Genomic DNA, 20,016 nt, shown 5'->3' on the forward strand with positions numbered 1-20,016 from the left:
AGCAAGCTGCTCAAGGCTATGATTCATTCGTGGCTCTCTGCCAGAAAAATAAATACATCCAAGACCAGTGGCCCCAAGGGGAAAGGTAGGCCACTCTTTAAAAAGCACAAGATAAATGATTTACAGAGCAGAATCCAGTTTTCAGCCTATGTGGAGGAGGAAGAAGGACTTTTTTACGTCTCCCAAAGATTTAGTGCACAGACTTGGATACTGGTAGTGCATCAACAGATGGAGGGAACCAGGAACTATCGAGCTGGGATTTGCAAAACTCACTCCAAAGAGCAAGAAATGACCCCTCATACTGCTGTACACAGAGTTCATAAAGCCAAATCAAGACGTGCAGTGGGTATCCAGCAACACAAGACAAACACAGCTGGCTCAGGTTACAGGGAAGTGCAGTAAAGTCACACCTGTGCAGGGATCCTCTGGCAGAGTGACAGTGACAAACAGCTCAGAGGTGGGCAGGGCCTGACGCCACACGGCCCCTGCTGCACATAAAAATGGTTAATTAGCTGCTAAACAACAAGCAGTACCTTACTTTTCTTTTTTTTTTTCCCCCCCACAAGAACATTATTTCTGGGATAAATGCTCAGCCAGGGAGGTGCAGGATGGAGACCGGTGTTTCACTGGCTCATTCTCACACCAGACTGATTTGTCACTGCCCTCTAATGTTCTTTCATCCAGAAGGTCAGGGCTCCATCCTAAACCTTTTCATTTGTCCAAGAGCTTTGGAACTCTCAGGGTCTGCTTCTACCACTGGGATCAGTATTTTCTGTTCCTAACCTTCCCACTGAGCACACCTGAGCAAGTCAACACCTGGTTTTAGATTGCTTTTCATAAAGCTTATGCTGAAAGATAAAAAGTGCTTTGGCTACTCCAAGTCCTCACTACACAGGAAGTTAATACACTCTACCCACCTTACAACTACATATTAAAGACTTCTAGATTATCTAGAAAGGAACCCTTCATGCTAACAAAAAAATCCAGCCAAACCCCAAGGTTGAGTTTATTTAAGTGGCTTCAATTCCCTAGTTCCATTTTTTGTAATATAAACTTTTCAAATTGGGGACTTCAGCCTCTTACTAATAGGGACAGAGAATGCCAGGCCCATACAAACCTTCTTTGTCCCCATAAAAAGTTTAGGCAGCCTTGTGCCATCAGCAAAGGGGCATTTGAGGGGGTTTGTTTTACACTTTCTATCACCAATGGATAATGCAAAGTGTTAGGTATCTGCCTCTGACGTTAGAAAGCTTCACTGTGATTTATTTCCTATTTCACAGTAATTATTTCCTGAGTCTGGATTAAAATTTCACACTCAAATATTTAAAAAGAATCAATATTTAAAGTTTCCCTGTGATTAGAGCAAGCCTGCATGAGTCATATTACATACAACAATGGGTTTTCTATTTTCTTTCTTAAATTTATGCTCTGAACTTCTCCCTGGAAACAATTACTGGACAACTTCATTGAAATAATTTCTTTTTTAAAGTGAGATCACTAAATCAAATATAGTTTGAGAGATGATGATGATCACATAATACACAAGAAAAAAAACCAAACATGCTAATCAGGAAAGATAAATTTTATTTCCATTTTTTACCATTAAATTATTTTTATCATTGACATTCCCACAAGTAAAATGAAATCTTCGCTGAATTTATTTCTATTAAGAAAAATTTCCCAAATTAGCAAACCCACCTGAGTCAGTGTGAAAAATATTCTATTTACAAAAGATCCTGCCAATTTATTGCACCAGACATGGATACTGCCAGTAATGCCCATTTTTTCATGGCAGGATTAATGTAAAGAGTCATGTAAAACCCCAGTTTTCTTTCCTTTAGCTAATTTAAAGGGAGTACAAGCTCCATCTTTGTGGGCAGTATTTTCAGGGGGGAAAAAGATAATCAAAGAATTTTAAAATATATGCTTTTGTTCATAATACTCCCAATTTTCCAGTGTTTGGATAGAATCTTCTGCCAAACAACACCTATTTCATAGGTCTGCCCAAGCAGAATTCTGATTTTCCTTCCACCTCTGGCCCTTGTGACAACGCCTGTGAGTTGGGCACTTTTCATCTCAGCCTCATGAGAGGAACACACAGTTCTATTGTTATTAAATATCCTTATTTATTAACATTATTAAATATCCTTCTTAAAGGATCTGACACCGGCCAAGCTGCTCGTTTCCCTCTCCCACACTCTGGCAGCTTTTTGGATTCAGGATGTCACACACCTGAGAAATAATTTCCCATTCACAAGGTCTGCCCTGCAGCAGCACCCAGGGAGCATCCTCAGGAATTCTAAGGATGAACCTGGCAGTGCAGGAATGGCAGAGGACAGTTCCATACCTCCTTCAAACTCCACGGATTCTCCAGTTCTGTAAATCCCTGAAAGGACTAAATTTGGGACATTTTATTATTTTGAAAGAGACCTTGAGGGTATTTTGGGAAGTAAAGCTAACAACACATAGAAAATGAGTGACTTTGGGTTTTAATCCATCTGTACAATCAATGTTTTTTACTTAGAGTTCTTCAAAATTCAAGCTCTAATATACAGGAAAATTCATTTCAGTATTTACAGAGTATAATTCCTTTGCCCTATTGCCAACAAGCCTCCCATTAAAAAGGAAAATTGGGCATTTAAATCATCAGAACAGACTTCTTAAATACACTGTAATCTTCTCAAGTATGCAAAGTCACATCTGCAAAACATTTAGAGAAAAAGTACCATTTATTTACCCATACACAGTATGTAAAGACTCAAGATGTCTTCTTTAACCCTCCTTTTGTCATCTTATATAATTTCTTCATACTGTAAGTTATGGATTTCTTTGCCCCTAAAAAGCAAAAAAAAGAGGAAAAATATCAACATTTAGGAAGGCTGACTCAGAAGGTGCTTAGTACATCAAATGAAGTATTTCCCTGGGGGAATGACAGCCTAATCCAGCAGGCAGACATGCAAATAACCTTCCTGTCACAGTCATAACACAGTAAATAATGACACCAAAATTACTTTTAATGCTATCAAAGCAGAGAAAATAGAACAGAATTCTGGTAAATACCATGCCATTGCACTTGGCATACAGCAAAGGCAGAGATCTCAATTTTCAGAGATACAGCAGCAGTCGTTGCCTCCATGCATTGAGGAGTTTTAGATATGATGGGATTGAGGATGACCCCCACACAATTTGTAAAATGTATCCTCGGAGTTAAACAACTTCTGAAGTTCTACCAGAGATGAGCCTTCTCTTACAGACCTAGAGTAAAAAACCTACAGCCTTTTGCTGGGTTTAGTCATCGAGTATTTGTAAATTTAAAAACAAAACACTGTTAGTCTTGGCATTTCAGGGGGGTTCTGAGATCCCAGCCAGTGCAGCTACTTGCTTTTCCTTTTTTGTTTAAAAAAATCACCCCAAAACAAACAAGTGAAAAACCCAACACAACACACAGAGTGACTGTTCAGGTTACAACTCAGTCTAATCACACCCTTACAAATTCACAACTGAAAAGGCAAGTTTTTAATGCTGCACAAAAAGCTCTACTTTTGACACCTGCACAGATTAAAGGTATAGTAGATTACACTTACTACAATCTTTGCTATGTTTATTTAATTGAACACCTGATAACACTGACTAAAAAGACACGGAAGGAATTTAGCCAGAAGTCAAACAACATTACAGACCAGAACACAAGGAAAGATCTGCAACAAACAAGCAACCTCAACCCAAGTTTAGCCATGTGCTGCACTGGATTTTTTAATTTTTTGGGGGCATAATAATAATTGATTTGGAAAGACCTCAAGAAAAAGAAAGAAAAGAAAAGCAAAAGAAAGAAATCATTTAAAGATATAATATTTTAAGTGATAGATGCATTCAAATTTGAGTTGCAAGAAGTCAAATGAGTAGGCAGCAATAAGGAAAAGTGCACACTTTTATTTGTGAAGGAATGTGACAGAGTAAGAAGGCTCTGATAACAAACAGGCTGCAGACAATCAGTTCTGCACTTCTCATGTCTCCAACTGCAATTTAAATAAACACAACTTCACCTTTTGTAAGAAACCATCCATACATGTATTTTGAACTTACAAACCCATGTGCATCCCATATGTATGCTCCAACTTTTCCATATTTAATAGGTTTTTGTAAAAGCAAGCACACTAATGAAGTCATGACAGGCTTTTCTTTGCAGCATCTCAAATAACAAGTAAATAACCATGTAAATCCTCAAGTGCCTGACATATCTGCATGGAGCTTGCACACACAGCAACAATTCCTGTTGCAGCACAAGGCCAAGCTGAGCCCTGGCACAGCACAAATAAAAGAAGTGGTTCCAACCCACAACGTTAAAACTGTGGCTTTGAAAATACCCAAGCTGCTGGATGCAGCCCCTCTGACAGAGGAATTGCTCTGCCATTCCAATGAATTCCAGGTACTTCTGGAAGTGCAGTCCAGCGTGTGGCAGAGCCACTGCAGCACAGCTGAGCTGGGCTGGCACTGCAGCCTGCAAGGAAAGCGCTGCTCTCAGCCTGCCCGGCTGCTCTCAGCCTGCCCGGCTGCTCTGCCCGTGCAGCAGCTCAGCAGCAGGAGAGCGCTCTCCTCCTGCCCCTCCGCTCCCTGAACTCCCCGCACCGCATGGAACGAGCTGCTCGCACCGCTGCCCCAGCACAGGCACAGCGCGGGTTTGTCCACCCAGCTGCTTCCCTAAAGCAGCCCTCGGGCTGATGAATCACAGCTGCAGTAAAAGTTAATGGTTGTAATTACGGCTCGCTCTCAGAATCCGAAGCAGTTGGACCACATGAAAATGTCTTTCTACTTCAGCTCTGAATCTGGGACTTGGTGGTTCCACCTCCCCTTTGGATTTTTCCACTGTAGGACGCAGAACAAAGCCCTGATGCACATGGGACCGAGCCCACAGCATTTCAGTGTAAACACGACTTGTGCCTGGTTTCACTTAATCCACGTTGAGTTTTCTGCAAGTATCAGTGCTGGAAGACAGCAATTTGGCTGTGAGTCCCCCAAAGTCTCCTGGTAGGTTTGCCCAGCTGCAGTGCCCCGTATTTCCTTTGGAAAAGGAGCACTGATGCAGGTACTGCTGAAGAGCTGCCATGTGGAGCAAATAGTTTATATATTTGTAGTGCACATGCAAACCTTGTACAGATATTTACAGTGAAGCCAGTGGCCTGCAGTATCTGCTCAGGCAGCTGCTGAAGAGAGTAGTCATCACAAAACCAGAGTATTTTATATGTAAACCTGTTCCTTAAAAAAAAAAAAATCCTTGAATCATTAAAAACAAACACTGTTCAGAACATTCGTGCTAACTTAAAAGCATCTTGAACAAATGCTTCAACTGATGATTTAATCTATAAGATTGTATTTATAGAAAAAATTTCAAGGCTTGCAACATTCCTTGAGTAAAATATAGAGAAGAAAGAAGCTAAAGAAGTACCAACATCTTCAGAGGAGCTAAATATAAGAGCTGCAGAGAGAGTTCCCAAAGCCCAGGCAGACTCTGGCTATGTGGGAAAACAAATCAAACCCTGGTGCCATCTCTAATGGGAAACAGAGAGGCAACCTCACCACAGACTCGAAGAAATACACAGGCGCATTTTCAAAAACTAAATAGGGCATTTAACAACAAACAAAAACAGAGCTGGAGCTTGACTTGAAAACCACATTGGCAGAGAAAGAAAAAAGTTCTCTCAACTGGGTTGAAATTCCTTCTTGTGCTCGTGCTTCTTGGCAGTAATGTTAATACCCAGCATGGCATGTCAGCACAGCTATTGCTGATTTAACATTGAATTTGGAAATGCTGTACCTTGCACTGCCATGCTGTGGACCAGAGCAGGCATCTCACCTTTGCTGGTGTTGTTAAGATAAAATAATCAGCTAAGGAAAACAGATTGTGTGCCCTATAACACTTCAAAAAGAGGGATGGCCAGCTAATGAAAACTCTCTTTTGCAAGCAAAGTATTTGTACAGTTACTAGGAACAGCAATAAAAAGTCAGAGCTTACTTCATGGAGCCACAGATTTCATGGATCTCTTTCATATTTCTTTTATTTAAGCTACTGTTCTTGACATAAGCACTGTAGAAGGTCAGAACCTTATACTTTTCCTAAAGTCTCTGCTAAGAAGTGTGAGAACAGGTCTTAGGGGAACAGAATAGTAGACAAGATTTGGATAAAGAATAAAGAAAGAAATGCAGCATCCTTAGGGACTGAATTTCAAGCTCCACATTTTCCTGTAAAACACATTCCTTGCCTGAGTCAAGCAAATACTTCCATGTAGGAGCCACATTCCTGTTTTCTCTGTGTAAATTCTGTATCCTATGAACATGGAGAGCCCCAGGAGCTGGCACAGCCAGGGCAGCAGCAGGAATGCTGCCCTAGGGATGCATTTTAAATTAAGAAACCATGACTGGGAGAAAATCCAGAAGATACTGACAGATTTAACATAAACTCAATGGTGTTTGGATATCTAAAAAAAAAAAAAAATTAAAAAGAGCAAAAGGTTTTTGCTAACTAACTCCTAAAGCCATGGACACCCATCCCTCCTCAATTCCAGGGCAGATCACACAAACATCACACCTCAAAAATACTGAGGTGACATCCCTGATCAGTTAAATTTCACTCCTCAATTCTGTCACTAATGATTTTGGCCAGATTCTGGCAGAAGAGTGTAAATACATTTTAAAAAAACCCAAACCTGAAAAAAACCTAAATTATGCAAAAAGTAAGAAAAATCCACTCCCCCAAGCCTCCTTGCTCGAATTTGGCTTGTGCTGGAGGCAAAGGACCAAAATTGCTTTGCTCTACCTGAATTAAATCATAAAAATACATTTCCACCACTAAAACCACTAATAGAAAATAGTTTTCAAACACAACTCTCCATAACTGACTGATTAGAAGGAAACCATAGTTTGTTTTAAAGCTAAAAACCCCCACTACATATAAAGCAAAAAGCAGTTAAGACAAAGGGAAATAGAGACATTTCACAAATAACTGGTTTCAGGTGCACAAACCATGATAAAAATTACAAGTGCTATTCAAAGATGCATTAGGACCCCCCAAAGTCCCAGTGCCAAGAGAGGCTGTCAGTGATTTACTGCATGACACACAAGAGGAGCTGACGAGCCCCAGAGGCGATTTTCTGTCCATCAGAAGAGGTAGGAAGGGAGCATAAATAATCCACACAGCTTAACTATTTCTGCTCCTACTCCTGCACTTACACAGAGAGCTCTGCCCACGGGGCACTCAGGATAAGCTGAATTCAACAGGAATAACAGCCTTTAAACCTAGTAATGGCACCATTTGAATATCATTGCTTTAGTGGAAGAATTGGGAATAGGTATGAATGAGTTCAGAAATTCATTTGAGCAACTTTAAGCCTTCTGAATACAAAAAGTGAAGAACTAGTGTCCATCAGCCAAATCTGGCCTGCAGAGAAAATAAAATTGAACTCAGAAGCTGTTTTTTCTTACTTTTGGGTTGTTGAAGGGTTTGTTTGTTTATTTAAGAGTCACACAGACTGCAGTTCCTTTCAGCATTTTATAATTTTGCAATAGTTATAATAAAGCCTCTGCTTTAAATGTTGCTTTTATTTTCCAGGGACTTTTAATTAAACACACAAAAAGTTTATTCTTTAAACTCCTGTAATGAGACAGTCTGGGGGCCCTGTCATTTTTCCTTTGTGAAATCAGAAGGCCCATGTTGACAGAAATCACACACATTCTTACCAGCTGTCAGGATGGTTTTAGCACTCTGCACTATACTGGAGGATCTCACAATTCCTGAAATGCCTGCAGAGGGAAAAGCACACAGATGTTACCCATCTCAGCACTGGTGTGGGGATTTTTTTTACCCTCCACCATGCACAAGTTAAATATTGTTCCAGTTATACAATCAAGCTAGCCTGAAAGTAAAACATACACCTAACACAGAGAAGATTTGGGTTTGCTCTGCTTTTTCATACTAATTAAAAGTATTCTCTAAACTATTTAAAATTATTTTATGTATAACATACAGAAAAAAAACCCAGATCAAAATTGAAACAGACAACAAGCAGTAGGAATTGACTGAATCCATTTATTTAGTGTTCCCATTAGTTCTCTACTAAGATGATTAATCACCAAGGATTCACAGATGTTTCATCTAAGTGCTGGTAAATTAACATTCTAGAGCAGAACAAATTATACTCCCTGTTTACTTCAACATGAAATTGGGATTTGGCACTTCTCTGATCAAGCAGACCTACCTCTGTTGTGCAGTGCTTGCCTGGCTTTCCTAAATTACAGCTTTTGGAGATAAGGCTTGTTTACCACTTTGCACTGTGGCACATTCAGTTCTCATTGTCCAGTGGTTCTTAGGTATTAAAAGAATAGTACATAAAACCTTAATTTTTTTCAAAATGATTAAGTTGTATTTGTTCTACCATATATAAAAGCATACTGATATGTACAAAACTACTCACATCACTAAATAAATGAAATAAATGTAGAAATGCAGCAGTCCCAGAGCTAGTCTTCCAAATGGACACATTCTGCACTGACCCATAGAATATAATTTCAAATATTTTTAAATACTTCCTTCAAAGCTACTTCCATAATGAAGAACAAAGCTTAGCATAGTCCATGTCTAAGTAAGGATACAATATTCCACTGGAAAACCATTTGAGGGGTAGGAATAGGGAAGAGAAAGGAACAAATCACGACTACGTAGCAAAATATCTTGGGACAATGCAATTCAACTTGAGTAATCAGCTTTGTCTTGTAGGATTCCCAAATGGCTTGGCCTGGCCTTCACCCAGATTGATGAATTAGTAAAATGCTTTGGCCACAAAAGTAAGAGCATCTTGACTTGTTCTCCTAAGAGTTTAAACTGCTGGGCCTGAGAAGACCTGTCCAGGGTTTGACACTGAACTGCTGCTCCCTGTGCAGCCACAGCTGTGCCTGCCAGAGCTACAGAAACACAACCACCAGCATAATGAGCTCAGGGGGGGTGACTCAGAGCTCTGTGTGCCGCTCAAACACTACATCCCCTCCTCCCAGATCCAGCTTTTATCCTGGTTTTTATCCCATAATTGTTGCAGCCCAGCACAGAAGGTGTCATGAAAGAAGCTGGACACCTCCATGTCCAGGTGCAGTTCATCCCATGCTGTCTGTGGAGAACTGCAACACCCAGGAGCTTTGTTTGCCCCAAAGGAATCAGCCTGAGAGCTCCCTCAGCAGCTGTGTCCAGTGGCTCCCAGGCATCTAGGGAATTTTTGTTGCGCTCAGGGAGCTTGCAAACTTTGCTATCTGGAACAGAAAATGTGTCAAGTTCTTAAAATACATAAAGGACTTCAAGTACTAAGCTTTTTCATTTCTCTGCAGTGTACCAGAACATCGGTGTCTGCAGCATCAGCTTTAACTTGCTCATATGACATAATCTTGCCTCAGAGCAGTTGTGCTGATGAGAAGCACCTCAGCCTTTTCCCTCCAAGCTGGAGCTCTCTGCCAGGGCTCACATGTCTGGGCTAACCACGATGACTGGGAAGGGTAATGTCAGCAAGTCAGAAAATGACCTCAGCCTTGCAATGTATGACTGGGAGGATATAAAGCTTAATATTTTGATGAAGTTTTGCCTGAAGATGGAAGCATCAGAGTTAGGTGATCTAAGCAGGCCACACTATTCCCTAAGTGCTGCCTCTTTCAGGACCCAAACCACAACACATCTTCCTATATCACTAGGAATGCTATTGATAGTATTTCAGATAAGCTGGTGGCAATCAAATCCAAACCCAGGCTTTTAGGAATGTATTTCACGATTAATCTCCTGGATCTTTTCACCCTTCTCTTTAAATCATCCTGAAATAGAAGAACGTACACAATAGATTTGTATATCTATCGTGTCTTAAAGGAGATTACAGACATTGGTCCAGACCTACCTTGATTCACCACAAATCCACAGTCAGGGTCATGGGCCACTTGCAGTAAAATTTCTTCCACATCTCTGTTCTTTCCAGGAGGGTTTACCAGAGCAGTTATCTTTTGTTGCAGAGTCTTTGGCAAAGCCATAAGCTGTGTAAATTGACCTTCTGGACTTTTATCAATCTGAATGTTATAAAAATAAGACATTAAAAACATTCAGTCATTCAGTTCTCTTTTTTTTTTTTTTTTTTAAAGAAGTCAGAAAATTGACCTGTGATAAATATCTCACGGAACCTGATCCATTTCACTAGAAAAGGTCATTGACAATGCTAATAAAAACTTCCCAAGCACAGGGAAATGCAGTATCTCAGGTCTCAACCTGAAAAATGACTCAATGCAAGGGTTTTTATTCAAGGGAAGACACACATGATCCTGCTGTGTCTGCAAGTAAGTTTTCATTGAAACTGTATCATTTCTGTTGTATCCAATTTCCTTTGGAAACATAAGTACACTACAATAAAAAAAAGTTCCCCAAAGACCACTTAGCTGAGTTTCTTCTGCCTGAGTATAATCAAACTGCAGACACACACACATTTCAAGTTCAGCTTGAAAACCATTTTCTCTGCTTTAAACTCCAAACCACATCTGGTTTGTATAATTTGAAGAAAACATTCATCCCACATTTTCCAATCTAAATCAGAAATTCAACGACCCTATTTTGAATACAATGATACCAACATGCAGGCCTGTACAGATTTCTCCAAAATGTAATGCAGGATGGGGCAGAGCTCTCCAAAAGCCGAGGAAAATCTGAAGAGCTCCTTTCCTCCCACACAAGGTTTTAGACACTTCATGGAGACATCAGACAGGAGTCTGGTTGCCCTCTCCACTCCCTTTTGTCAGTGTGGAGAAAATGATCTCCAGATGAGTCAGCCACAACTCAAGAGGCAGCCGACAGTGAGCAGCTCTGAGCACTGTGTGGGAGGAATCCGTGCCTGAACCAAAACTCAGAGCTGGGGTCTGCCTTGCCTTGGTTCTGAGGGACCTTTGAAGGAAGAAATTTTCTCTGTAGCTCTGCATGTCCTGGAGCAGGGGGTTCTATTCTGTGCTAACTGCACCCCCAGCAGTAGTCAGCCACCTTTGGACTCCACTGGGGAATTACTGCCAATACCCAGAGGAAGGTGTGAGCAATAAAGTATTAAACACTTTGCTTCAAATCAACAGCAAAATGAGGGCATTTAATCAACAGTCTTGATGACTATTGTGGGATTGTGGAGAGATTTATTATCCAGCAATAAATTTGCAGTATGCTACCAGGATTTGTTTAAAGGTAAAACAACAGGGAGTTTTTTGTTGAAGGAAGTATTACTAATTCTTTCCCAAATTCATTTAAATACTGCTTCCACCAAACTGTTCACAAGCAATAAGAAAACATGGAGACAGCTGCAGTACAATACAGATTTGCCTATGTTTTATTCCAAAGCATTGCAGTAAAACTCTTTACTGTGCTCAAGCCTGTAGTTAAGCCAGTTTCTAACAAAGACACATCCCAAAAAGGTGGCATTTGGGAGATAATTACCCAGGCTTGAGGATAAAGAGGTGCCCATGTCCATGAGACAACTGGTGCTATTTGTGACTTCACCATGAAGTTTATATCACACTTGAATGTTCACACAGGGACATGCAGATTACAAGAGGAAAAATTGCTACTGACTGTGGCATCTCTCCCCTAACTGCACTGTTATACCAGAAAGGTGGCATTCGAGATACTGGTCATTCTGGATTTCCCAAAATCTAAGGAAAAAATGGTTTTGTATGGGTATTAATGCCAGAATGTCACTTGGGCTTAGTCAGTTGATCGTCATAGCTAGCACTTGATGAGGTTTTTCATGAGTTTTTGATTGCAGAAAGTTGCACCTCTGAGTTACAGCCTGATCTCTCTAACACAAACCATCTGTTTATTCCTCACTTCCTCGCCTGTTATTTCCATATGGAAGTCATTAAAACACACGTTTTACAATGATCTGTGCTGGTTGCCTTGCTGGGGTCTAGTTCTGTGCCCATACTCAGAAAATGAGCAGTAGTTCCTCCATATGAAGAAACTGGTATGTAAGGCAACTCTTCTGGTGGCAGAATGAACCAAACAACAGAAACATAACAAACAGCAAGTACAGAGCCTACAACTGCTCTCCTTTGTGTGTGGCATAATTCCTGCCTTCTGTCAGTGTGATAAAGCACTTCCACTTGCTTGGTTTAAAGCTGTTTAGAAGGAGAACACTTGCCTCTAGCCTTCCCAGATGGTGCTTGTACACCACTTGAGGGCAGTCCTGGAGTATGTTACTGTACAGCTTCTGGAAATGGGCAACGTTGGGTTTCACTATGTTCTGCACTTTGGATTTGTCTTCTCCTATTATCATTCTGAAATCACCTAGTCAGGAAAAGAGAGAGTGAAGCCATCAGGAAAAACCCAAAATCAGAAAGAAGGAGAATATAACAGATACCAACATAGTACAGAGCTGTCATCTAAAACTCTGTTCTCCAATACTATATACGCCTATACAATCCACAGTAAGGTTCACCTAATAGTGAAAAGAACTATTCAAATACCTTCAAGCACAGAAAAAATGTCCTTGAAGGCACGTATTGTTACGTGGCCTCTGATAAAAATGCCATCGGCCCATGTGCCCACATTTTCACTTGGGCAACAAAATAATTCCAGCTGCCAAGTGGCAGTAACAGTTACATTCTTTGCAACCACACCTCAGACTCAACAGATTACTAAACAAATTGCCCAGTCCTCATACTTAGTATCCACAAGCAAATAAACTGAAATTTTCCAATTTGAGAGGAAATAATTTGCATTGTTTCTGCACTCCAAGGGCAGTACCTGGAGTTCAGCTAACGGCACTCATGGTAAGATCACTGGATCACCCTTTCCTCTGAGCCATGTATTGTGTTAGATGTTACAAAAAGAAATTCCTTTCAACACCACTGTTACATTACTGGCCTTCGCACTTTCTTTTCTGATACATGACTGAAAAGTTTCAAAGAGAATAAGTGAAAAGACAGTCAGTCTGTATGAAAGCATTCCACTACCTCTGTTAGGTACTAGCCTGGCTGTTTCCTGGGTTTCCAGCCAGGAGTTAGATGCTCAGTGTAGCTTGCACCAACAACCAAAATTCTGAATCAACTCCTTTTCCCACTTCCCACATTCAGGAGATAAATGTTGTTGAAAGGTGGCAACTTGCTAGCCTTCCTTAGTTTATTTCAGTTTATGCCAAGCCACAAAACAAACACTTCATATATAAATGGTACTGACTCAGTGTTCTCAAAAAATGCAGAAAAAAATAAAGGATAAACATTTTCTAAATTAAAGCTTGAACAACTCTTTCAGCAGTCTCCAAGGAGACTGATTAGAGTAACACATAAAATCAATTTTGTCTACTAGTACAGCCTCTGAAAGACTTAACGAAATGGCAGCAAAATAAATATCCACAAGCAGCCTTTTTCTTGTGCATTCCCAACTGGGGGCTGTATTGTTTTAGCTTTGTTCACACAGCACAGCCAGTCTCAGCACTTTACTGGTTTTTGTTTAATTGCACTGTTTCGAAGAGTTTATAAAAAGTATCTTGGTCACTGGTGCCCACCGAGAATCCAATGCCAGTGCTGGGCAGGCTTCAGGTGGGCAGATAAGCAACAAACATCCCTGGCTGGCAATCCCACTGTCAGCACCCTCTTCCTGGTGCTCTAAAATGGGCAACAATTCAGAAAAGAACTGCTCTGGAAAAGTGAGTTGTAATCTGAACTGTGCTCAGAAGTGTTACATAAAACAGCAATGCTCCTCAGAATGGCCAAGCTGCATCTTAGACCCCCCTGTGCTTTCTTTAAAAGCCAAACTTGCATTTCTGTATGAGCAAAGGAAGCGCTGTGTAAAGCACAACTCCAACCAAACTTGCTCACAGTAATTACAGTAAGGATGTCAGCATTTAAAAAGCAGTGCTGAGTTAAATTGTAACAATTACATCTTACATTAAAGAGCGATTTGCAGTAGTTCCTTCAATATTTTTCTACCAATTTCCTAATTAATGACTAAAAAAAAGAAACTCAACAAATACCAACCAGGAGTGTTAAATGTACATCAAAGAATCATAACCTGGATCCACAAGTTAACTAAATAAGAACCTTAAACACAGCACACTCAAAAGGAGATGACAAGGTATGAGTCAGACTATCAGATGACTCAACATTGCACTGAGTGGAAAGAAAAAAATTTTTCCCAACGTTTTGAAACATTACACCAAAATACAATCCATGCAAACAGAAGAGAACCCACATTATTTCATCATATCCAATCACTCACACTTAGCTGTTCATAAATCAAGCAGGTATAAGCAGTGTTGCTGATGTACCTACCCCTATTTCCTCTGAATCAGCCCAATTAGTGTTCTGGAGCTGTTATGTAAGCCACCATTCAGACAGAATTTTTGATGCACACAGCAGTGCAGGCCCAAAGCAAGAAGGCAGATAATTTATCACACATGAAATTCCAGCTGTGGTACAGCAGCTCCAACTACAGCTCTTCTCCTCAGCCACTTCAGACCCCACAGACTCACCAGAGTAGGAGAGTCCTGCAATCTGCATGTAAAGGTCCTCTTCAGAGAAGCTCTCTGGCAACATGAGAAAGGCTGCTGTGACTGCACTCTTCAGGTTGCTGACAAGAGCAGCTTGCAGCTTGCTGTTCTCATTCTGGGCCAGGATTTTCACCTGGAAAAGCAGAGCCATTGGAAGCAAAACTTCAGGAAAGCGCTACTGGAGCTAGAAATGTTATTTATTTTTCATGCTGAATTGTTTAAGAAATTAATTTAAGATTAGATCTTATTAGTATGGTACAGTAAGTACTAGAGTATCCCCTTCTATTTACACCATGTGAGAGAGAGGAACATGTTTTTAAGAATTAACAGTCTGCTGGAAAAGGCTGTTTTTACACACAAGTTTGGAAGTGCTATATGCAACAGACATTAGCTAATCTCTGACGAGCTAGTCACCTTTTCATGTTCATCAATTTAAGGTTAATCAGAACAGGAAATATGAATGCATCAACAGAAATACTTCATATGGCATTGTGCAATAACAAAAAAGACTATTGTCACACTGAAAGAGAACAGAATGCCAGACAGAGATAAGTTTTCTTATTCATCTTCATTCTTTCAATTTTTTTTTTAATAGAGGACTCCCCTATCAAATGCTTCAAGTAGTTTCTCAGACAGAAGTTGTCCTAGAAGAAGCAGGGCTTTATTTCTGTACTTTGCATGAGAAGAATGTGAACTCGAGGGGATCTTCACTTATCCATGAAGAACAGGTCACTTGAGTGCCTCTACCTGCCCCAAGAAGTGTTTATTTTCAGGAAACATTGAAACTGTTCAAGACCAGCTACAGGATCCAGTCACCTAGGATATGGAAATATACTGCAATAAAAGGCAGATCTTCGGTAAGAACTGAAGATAGAAACGCACTGTTACAGAACACCAGGCACATGAAGGCAGCCTGGTTTAGGAGATGGATAACTATGCACTTCTGGAAACAACTCCCCTAGGAATCCCTGCTCGGTGTGAGTCTGTCTTTTTCAAGTGTTCTGGTTAAGCAATACTGTCTTGCTTACAAAAGATGTCTTTTCAATATTTGTCTACTCTACAACACCTTAAAATTCAAACCCACTGGCCATTGTGAACAAAGGTATTCCCTTGATTTTTCTCAAATGCCATCAACCAATTCACTTAGATGTATGTTCCTAACTTGCTGCTACAGGGAAATCTAAGGAAAGTCAGAACAGAAAAATCTGTGGCGCCCCAAGCAGTCACACAGGTGACTGCAATACCTTAGAATTGGCATGGAAACATCAGCAAGTTATGGACATGTTAAGGACATCACAGTTAGGGCCTTTTATAACATGAAACTCAGCAGAGACACTATTCCTCCTCATGGAAGACCCCAGCCTTGTCTTAGAGAAGCAAAAGGAATAACCTCTTCCTTTTGTAAAAATCACCCCCTAATATAAAGCTGTTTTTTTTCAAATGAAAATAATATGCTAGGCTTCAAAATCTGAATGCCTGAAACACTGATAGCATTTATGAACAAATTTGCAACAGTTCAAAGAGCTGCAAATCTCCCAGGAAGTCAGAGTGCAATAGTTATCACCCTGGTACAACAAGGATGAATGTTGATTCCTGGGGTAAATCTGAAAGAGCAGCAAAGTTAAGGAAGGCTTTTTCACAGTACAGAGAATTTATATTCACTGTACCGTGTCACAAATCAAAGCAGCAGCAAATGCAGTCACACTGAAAATAGCTATTCACTATTCACTGTTGATATGACATCCAGAATTCTTCCTTCAGTTATCTTCCTCAATGCATTAAGTTTCATTCTTCACAAAGACAACAGCTGCTCTAACCTGGATCATGCTGTAATATGTATCTGGAGATAAAGCCAGCAGTCTGAGACAATCTATTCAAACTTTCACTCCAAATTTTTTAGTTAAAAGCATAATTAACTTGTGTTCCAAGACCTGAAGGGATTTCTCCTCTAATTCTTCCCCTCCCCTCCTAACAAATTTTCCCTTAGCACTGCTGCCATCTGCTGAAAGCACATCGAGGCAGGCACAAGGGGGAAAGCAAAGACTATTTTTTATGACCCAAATATGGAGGAGAAAAACCAACGTGCAGAACCCATGGTTCATTCAATTATGAACCAGACAGTAACTGCACAGCAAAGCTGCTTTCACCTTTAAAGATTTCCATTCTTTAATTGTGTTAAATTTTGGCCACCCCTATAATCTGTTATAAAAGGCAAATAACACATTTAACATTGAAGGGACTTGGCATTAAAAGAGTCCAGTTATTCAAGATCTACTACAGGCAGAAAACTGTTATTAATATACTCACCTTTAGGGGCTCTTTTTCCACATTACACAGAACATCATTAAGAACCACATTTCACCTCCTTTCTGAGAGATTATCCCTCTAGGGCTACACCCCTAAATCAGGGCAGATTATTTGTGCAATACTGATGCACAGATCCCTAACAGATAAAGTTCAAACTCCAACTGATCATTTTCCAGCCCTGTAATTTCTTGCATTTCCAGAGAGAGAACTGAGCAGTTACCGGCTTTTGTAGGCGCCCAGCGACATAGAGAGTTTTCCAGTGAAACAAATCCTCAATCAGGGCATCAGTGCTAATTACTCCATATTTTATCATCTGGAAAAAAAAACCCAAAGCAATATAAAGGCTTTTGAAAAAACCTATACTTGCATTGTTTTCCCTACATGCCATAGCTGTCCCTAATTCTAAGGAACACGTACCTCCAATAAAAAACTGGATGCATAATAGGAAAATATTTATCTGTTTTAATTAACACACGAAGTAAGAGAAAAATTTCCCATTCATATGCAAACTTTACATGTTGGAATAATTCACATTATGATATTGAAAATACTCAAGAAATAGTTTTTCAGAGACCTAAATTAAAACCTACAGACATTTATGTATCCTGTTATTGGGAGGTGGGTGTGTATCAGGGAGTTTTTTCTCTTGCTCTTTGATATTAGGAAAAAAACCTGTGATTTTGTAGCTTATTTTATGTAACTGGAAAAGTCATGGTAGTTCCCACAGTTTGTTATAAATTCGTATTACCTGAATTTCCAAAGATTATCACCACAGCAAGGCAGCCAGCTCTAGAATTTCTGGACAACAAGGGACCATAGACTGTAATATGACTGAGTTGTTAGAAAATAAGACCAGGGCATAAAGAGCCAAGAACACAATGCCATGGCCAAGACCACTGGTCCTTCCAATGAAATCCCAAATCCCTTTTTACATCAAGCAGATAAAGCTTAAATCCCAAAATCTTGTACAGGGACAAGAACACCAAGACTGACAGAGTGTTTCCCTCACTCCTGACCAAACACAGAGGTGCAAGAACAGGACTTGCTGGATGAGAACCACTCACCAAAATTATTAATTACACTCAAGCCTCGCAGGTCAGGGCATTAGACACTAAACCACACAAATGTCAATTCCAGCTTGCTGTGTTGGAACTTGAATTTTGTATCAAACAAATGGTAAAAGACCACTTTGCTGTTACTACATGGTCAACTGCTGAAATGAAGCACCACCAGAACTTTACCACCACCAAAACTGGGAGACAGCAAGGGATAAGGAATATAAATCCAGTTCCTGAAGTGCTTTAGCTGTAAGTTCCAAACACTGCTCACACTTTTAAGGTGCAAGACCAGCTGCTCTGTTTGCTTTTTAATTAAAGTGCTGTTGGTGAAGCAGTTTGAGACATAAATATTGAAGATACCACGAGTTAATCTGCAATTACAATCTGCAATATTTGCTGCCTGAAATCTGCTTTAAGCTAATAATTTTAATGCTTCACAGACAGAAATATTTGACTTAACTCACTCAGACTACTTGTACTTACCCTGCCATTGCATGGCACTAAGGTGTTGTAGTAAACTCCCGCTCCGTATCTTTGTATGGTAGTTATCTTTTTGGGGCCAAAAAATTTTAGGAAGGAATAATGACTCCTGTTCTTTAACAAGTTTGTCATATGCCAGCTCACAGCATCATCAACAGCAAACACGAAGTCCAGCATATTGTTCTGAAGATAAGGAAAAGAGTGTTGGGGTTTACACGTCAAGAAGAGCCAATGTTATCATAATAATTTAAGATATACACAGTATCAAACTTCCAGCTAGTCATTTTTCATGAGTGAAAAATAAAAATAAAACCCAAAACGGAAATATTAGTGTCAGATCCTGCTTAAAGGTTCTAATGAAGTTGTATGTTTATTGTCAGTCTATCAGACAGTCCAAAATTTTCCTGTCCTGGTCATGACCAAGCTTCAACCCTCCAAAACAGGGGAGCAGGTGTAAGATCTCCACCACCCTAATTCACAGCTCAGTGGAACAGCTTACAGTGCTAATGAACAGCACTTTTGGGCCATGAATGGAGGGATGTGGGCAAATAAAAGCACCACCCGAGAGCTGGCAGCAAGGAACTGCATTTCTAGCATATTCCTTTCTAGTGCATTCCTTCGCTTTTGTCAACAAAACAACCCAAAGCATAAAAATAAACATTATATCCAAGCTGTTGGCCCTCAGACGATGAGGAAGCCCCCCAGACTGCCATTTCAGTGCGGCAATATATTTTAAATTCCCCTCATACGCTGCACAGCAGTTGGACAAGCTGCAGTAACTCTCTTTAAAGGCAGTGGTAAATAACCTGACACACATCGGTACACACTGGGCTGAAAGGGGACCCCGAGCCCCCCACAATGACAACCCCGCTGCCGGGACCACGCCGGGCAGCCCCTGGGCACGGACCGGACCCCCACCCCCCCGCTATTCCCTCGGGGATTTGGGATCTTCGCCCCTTGCCGTTCACACACCGCAGGGCCGGAGGCGGCTCCGGGATCCGGAACGCCGCGGGGCCCGAGCGCTCACCTCGCCGTGCTCGGCCGAGGCCCCCGCCTGCCGGAACACCCCGGAGCCGTAGGCGAAGGCCAGGCTGAGCTCCTGCGGGAACTGCGCCAGGACCCGCCGGAACTTCACGGCCGAGCTGGACAGCACGGGCAGCGCCATGGCCCCGGCCGCGGGCCCGCCCGGCCCGGCCGCTCCCGCCCACCGGCGGCGTGAGGAGAGGCCGCGGCGGGGGAGCGGCGGCGCCGCGCTGCGCCCCCTGCAGCCCGGCGTGGGCATGGCGGGCTCGGCCGCGCCCGCAGGGGCTGGGCCGTCCGCGGGGGCTGGCAGGGACCCGCTCAGCAGCCCCTCAGTGATCCGCTCAGAACGCCCTCAGCGCTCCGCTCAGAACGCCCTCAGCGCTCCGCTCAAAATGCCCTCAGTGCTCCGCTCAGCGTCCCCTCAGCGCTCCGCTCAGAATGCCCTCAGCGCTCCGCTCACAATGCCCTCAGCGCTTCACTCAGGATGCCCTCAGCGCTCCGCTCAAAATGCCCTCAGTGCTCCGCTCAGAACGCCCTCAGCGCTCCACTCAGGATGCCCTCAGCGCTCCGCTCAGCGTCCCCTCAGCGCTCCGCTCACAATGCCCTCAGTGCTC

General features: G+C 41.5%; 1 protein-coding gene across 2 annotated transcripts; it reads right to left on the reverse strand.

The window, feature by feature from the left end:
- Positions 1-1,564: 1,564 nt before the first annotated feature.
- TAMM41 (TAM41 mitochondrial translocator assembly and maintenance homolog) lies at positions 1,565-19,597 on the reverse strand. Of its 2 annotated transcripts, none has more exons than XM_048315862.1 (8): positions 19,407-19,595; positions 18,383-18,562; positions 17,062-17,154; positions 14,517-14,667; positions 12,186-12,331; positions 9,921-10,086; positions 7,732-7,794; positions 1,565-2,835 (listed from the first exon to the last, which is right to left on the reverse strand). In XM_048315862.1, the coding sequence occupies exons 1-8, from the start codon at positions 19,542-19,544 to the stop codon at positions 2,759-2,761; spliced, it is 1,014 nt and encodes a 337-aa protein (XP_048171819.1). In that variant the 5' UTR covers positions 19,545-19,595; the 3' UTR covers positions 1,565-2,758. The 2 variants fall into 2 exon arrangements, with proteins under 2 accessions (XP_048171819.1, XP_048171818.1); XM_048315861.1 differs by lacking the exon at positions 1,565-2,835 and adding an exon at positions 3,911-5,253 and having other exon boundaries at positions 19,407-19,597.
- Between the last annotated feature and the right edge of the window lie 419 nt (positions 19,598-20,016).

The sequence above is a fragment of the Corvus hawaiiensis genome, chromosome 11 (genome assembly GCF_020740725.1).
Source record: "Corvus hawaiiensis isolate bCorHaw1 chromosome 11, bCorHaw1.pri.cur, whole genome shotgun sequence".
NCBI lineage: Eukaryota > Metazoa > Chordata > Aves > Passeriformes > Corvidae > Corvus > Corvus hawaiiensis.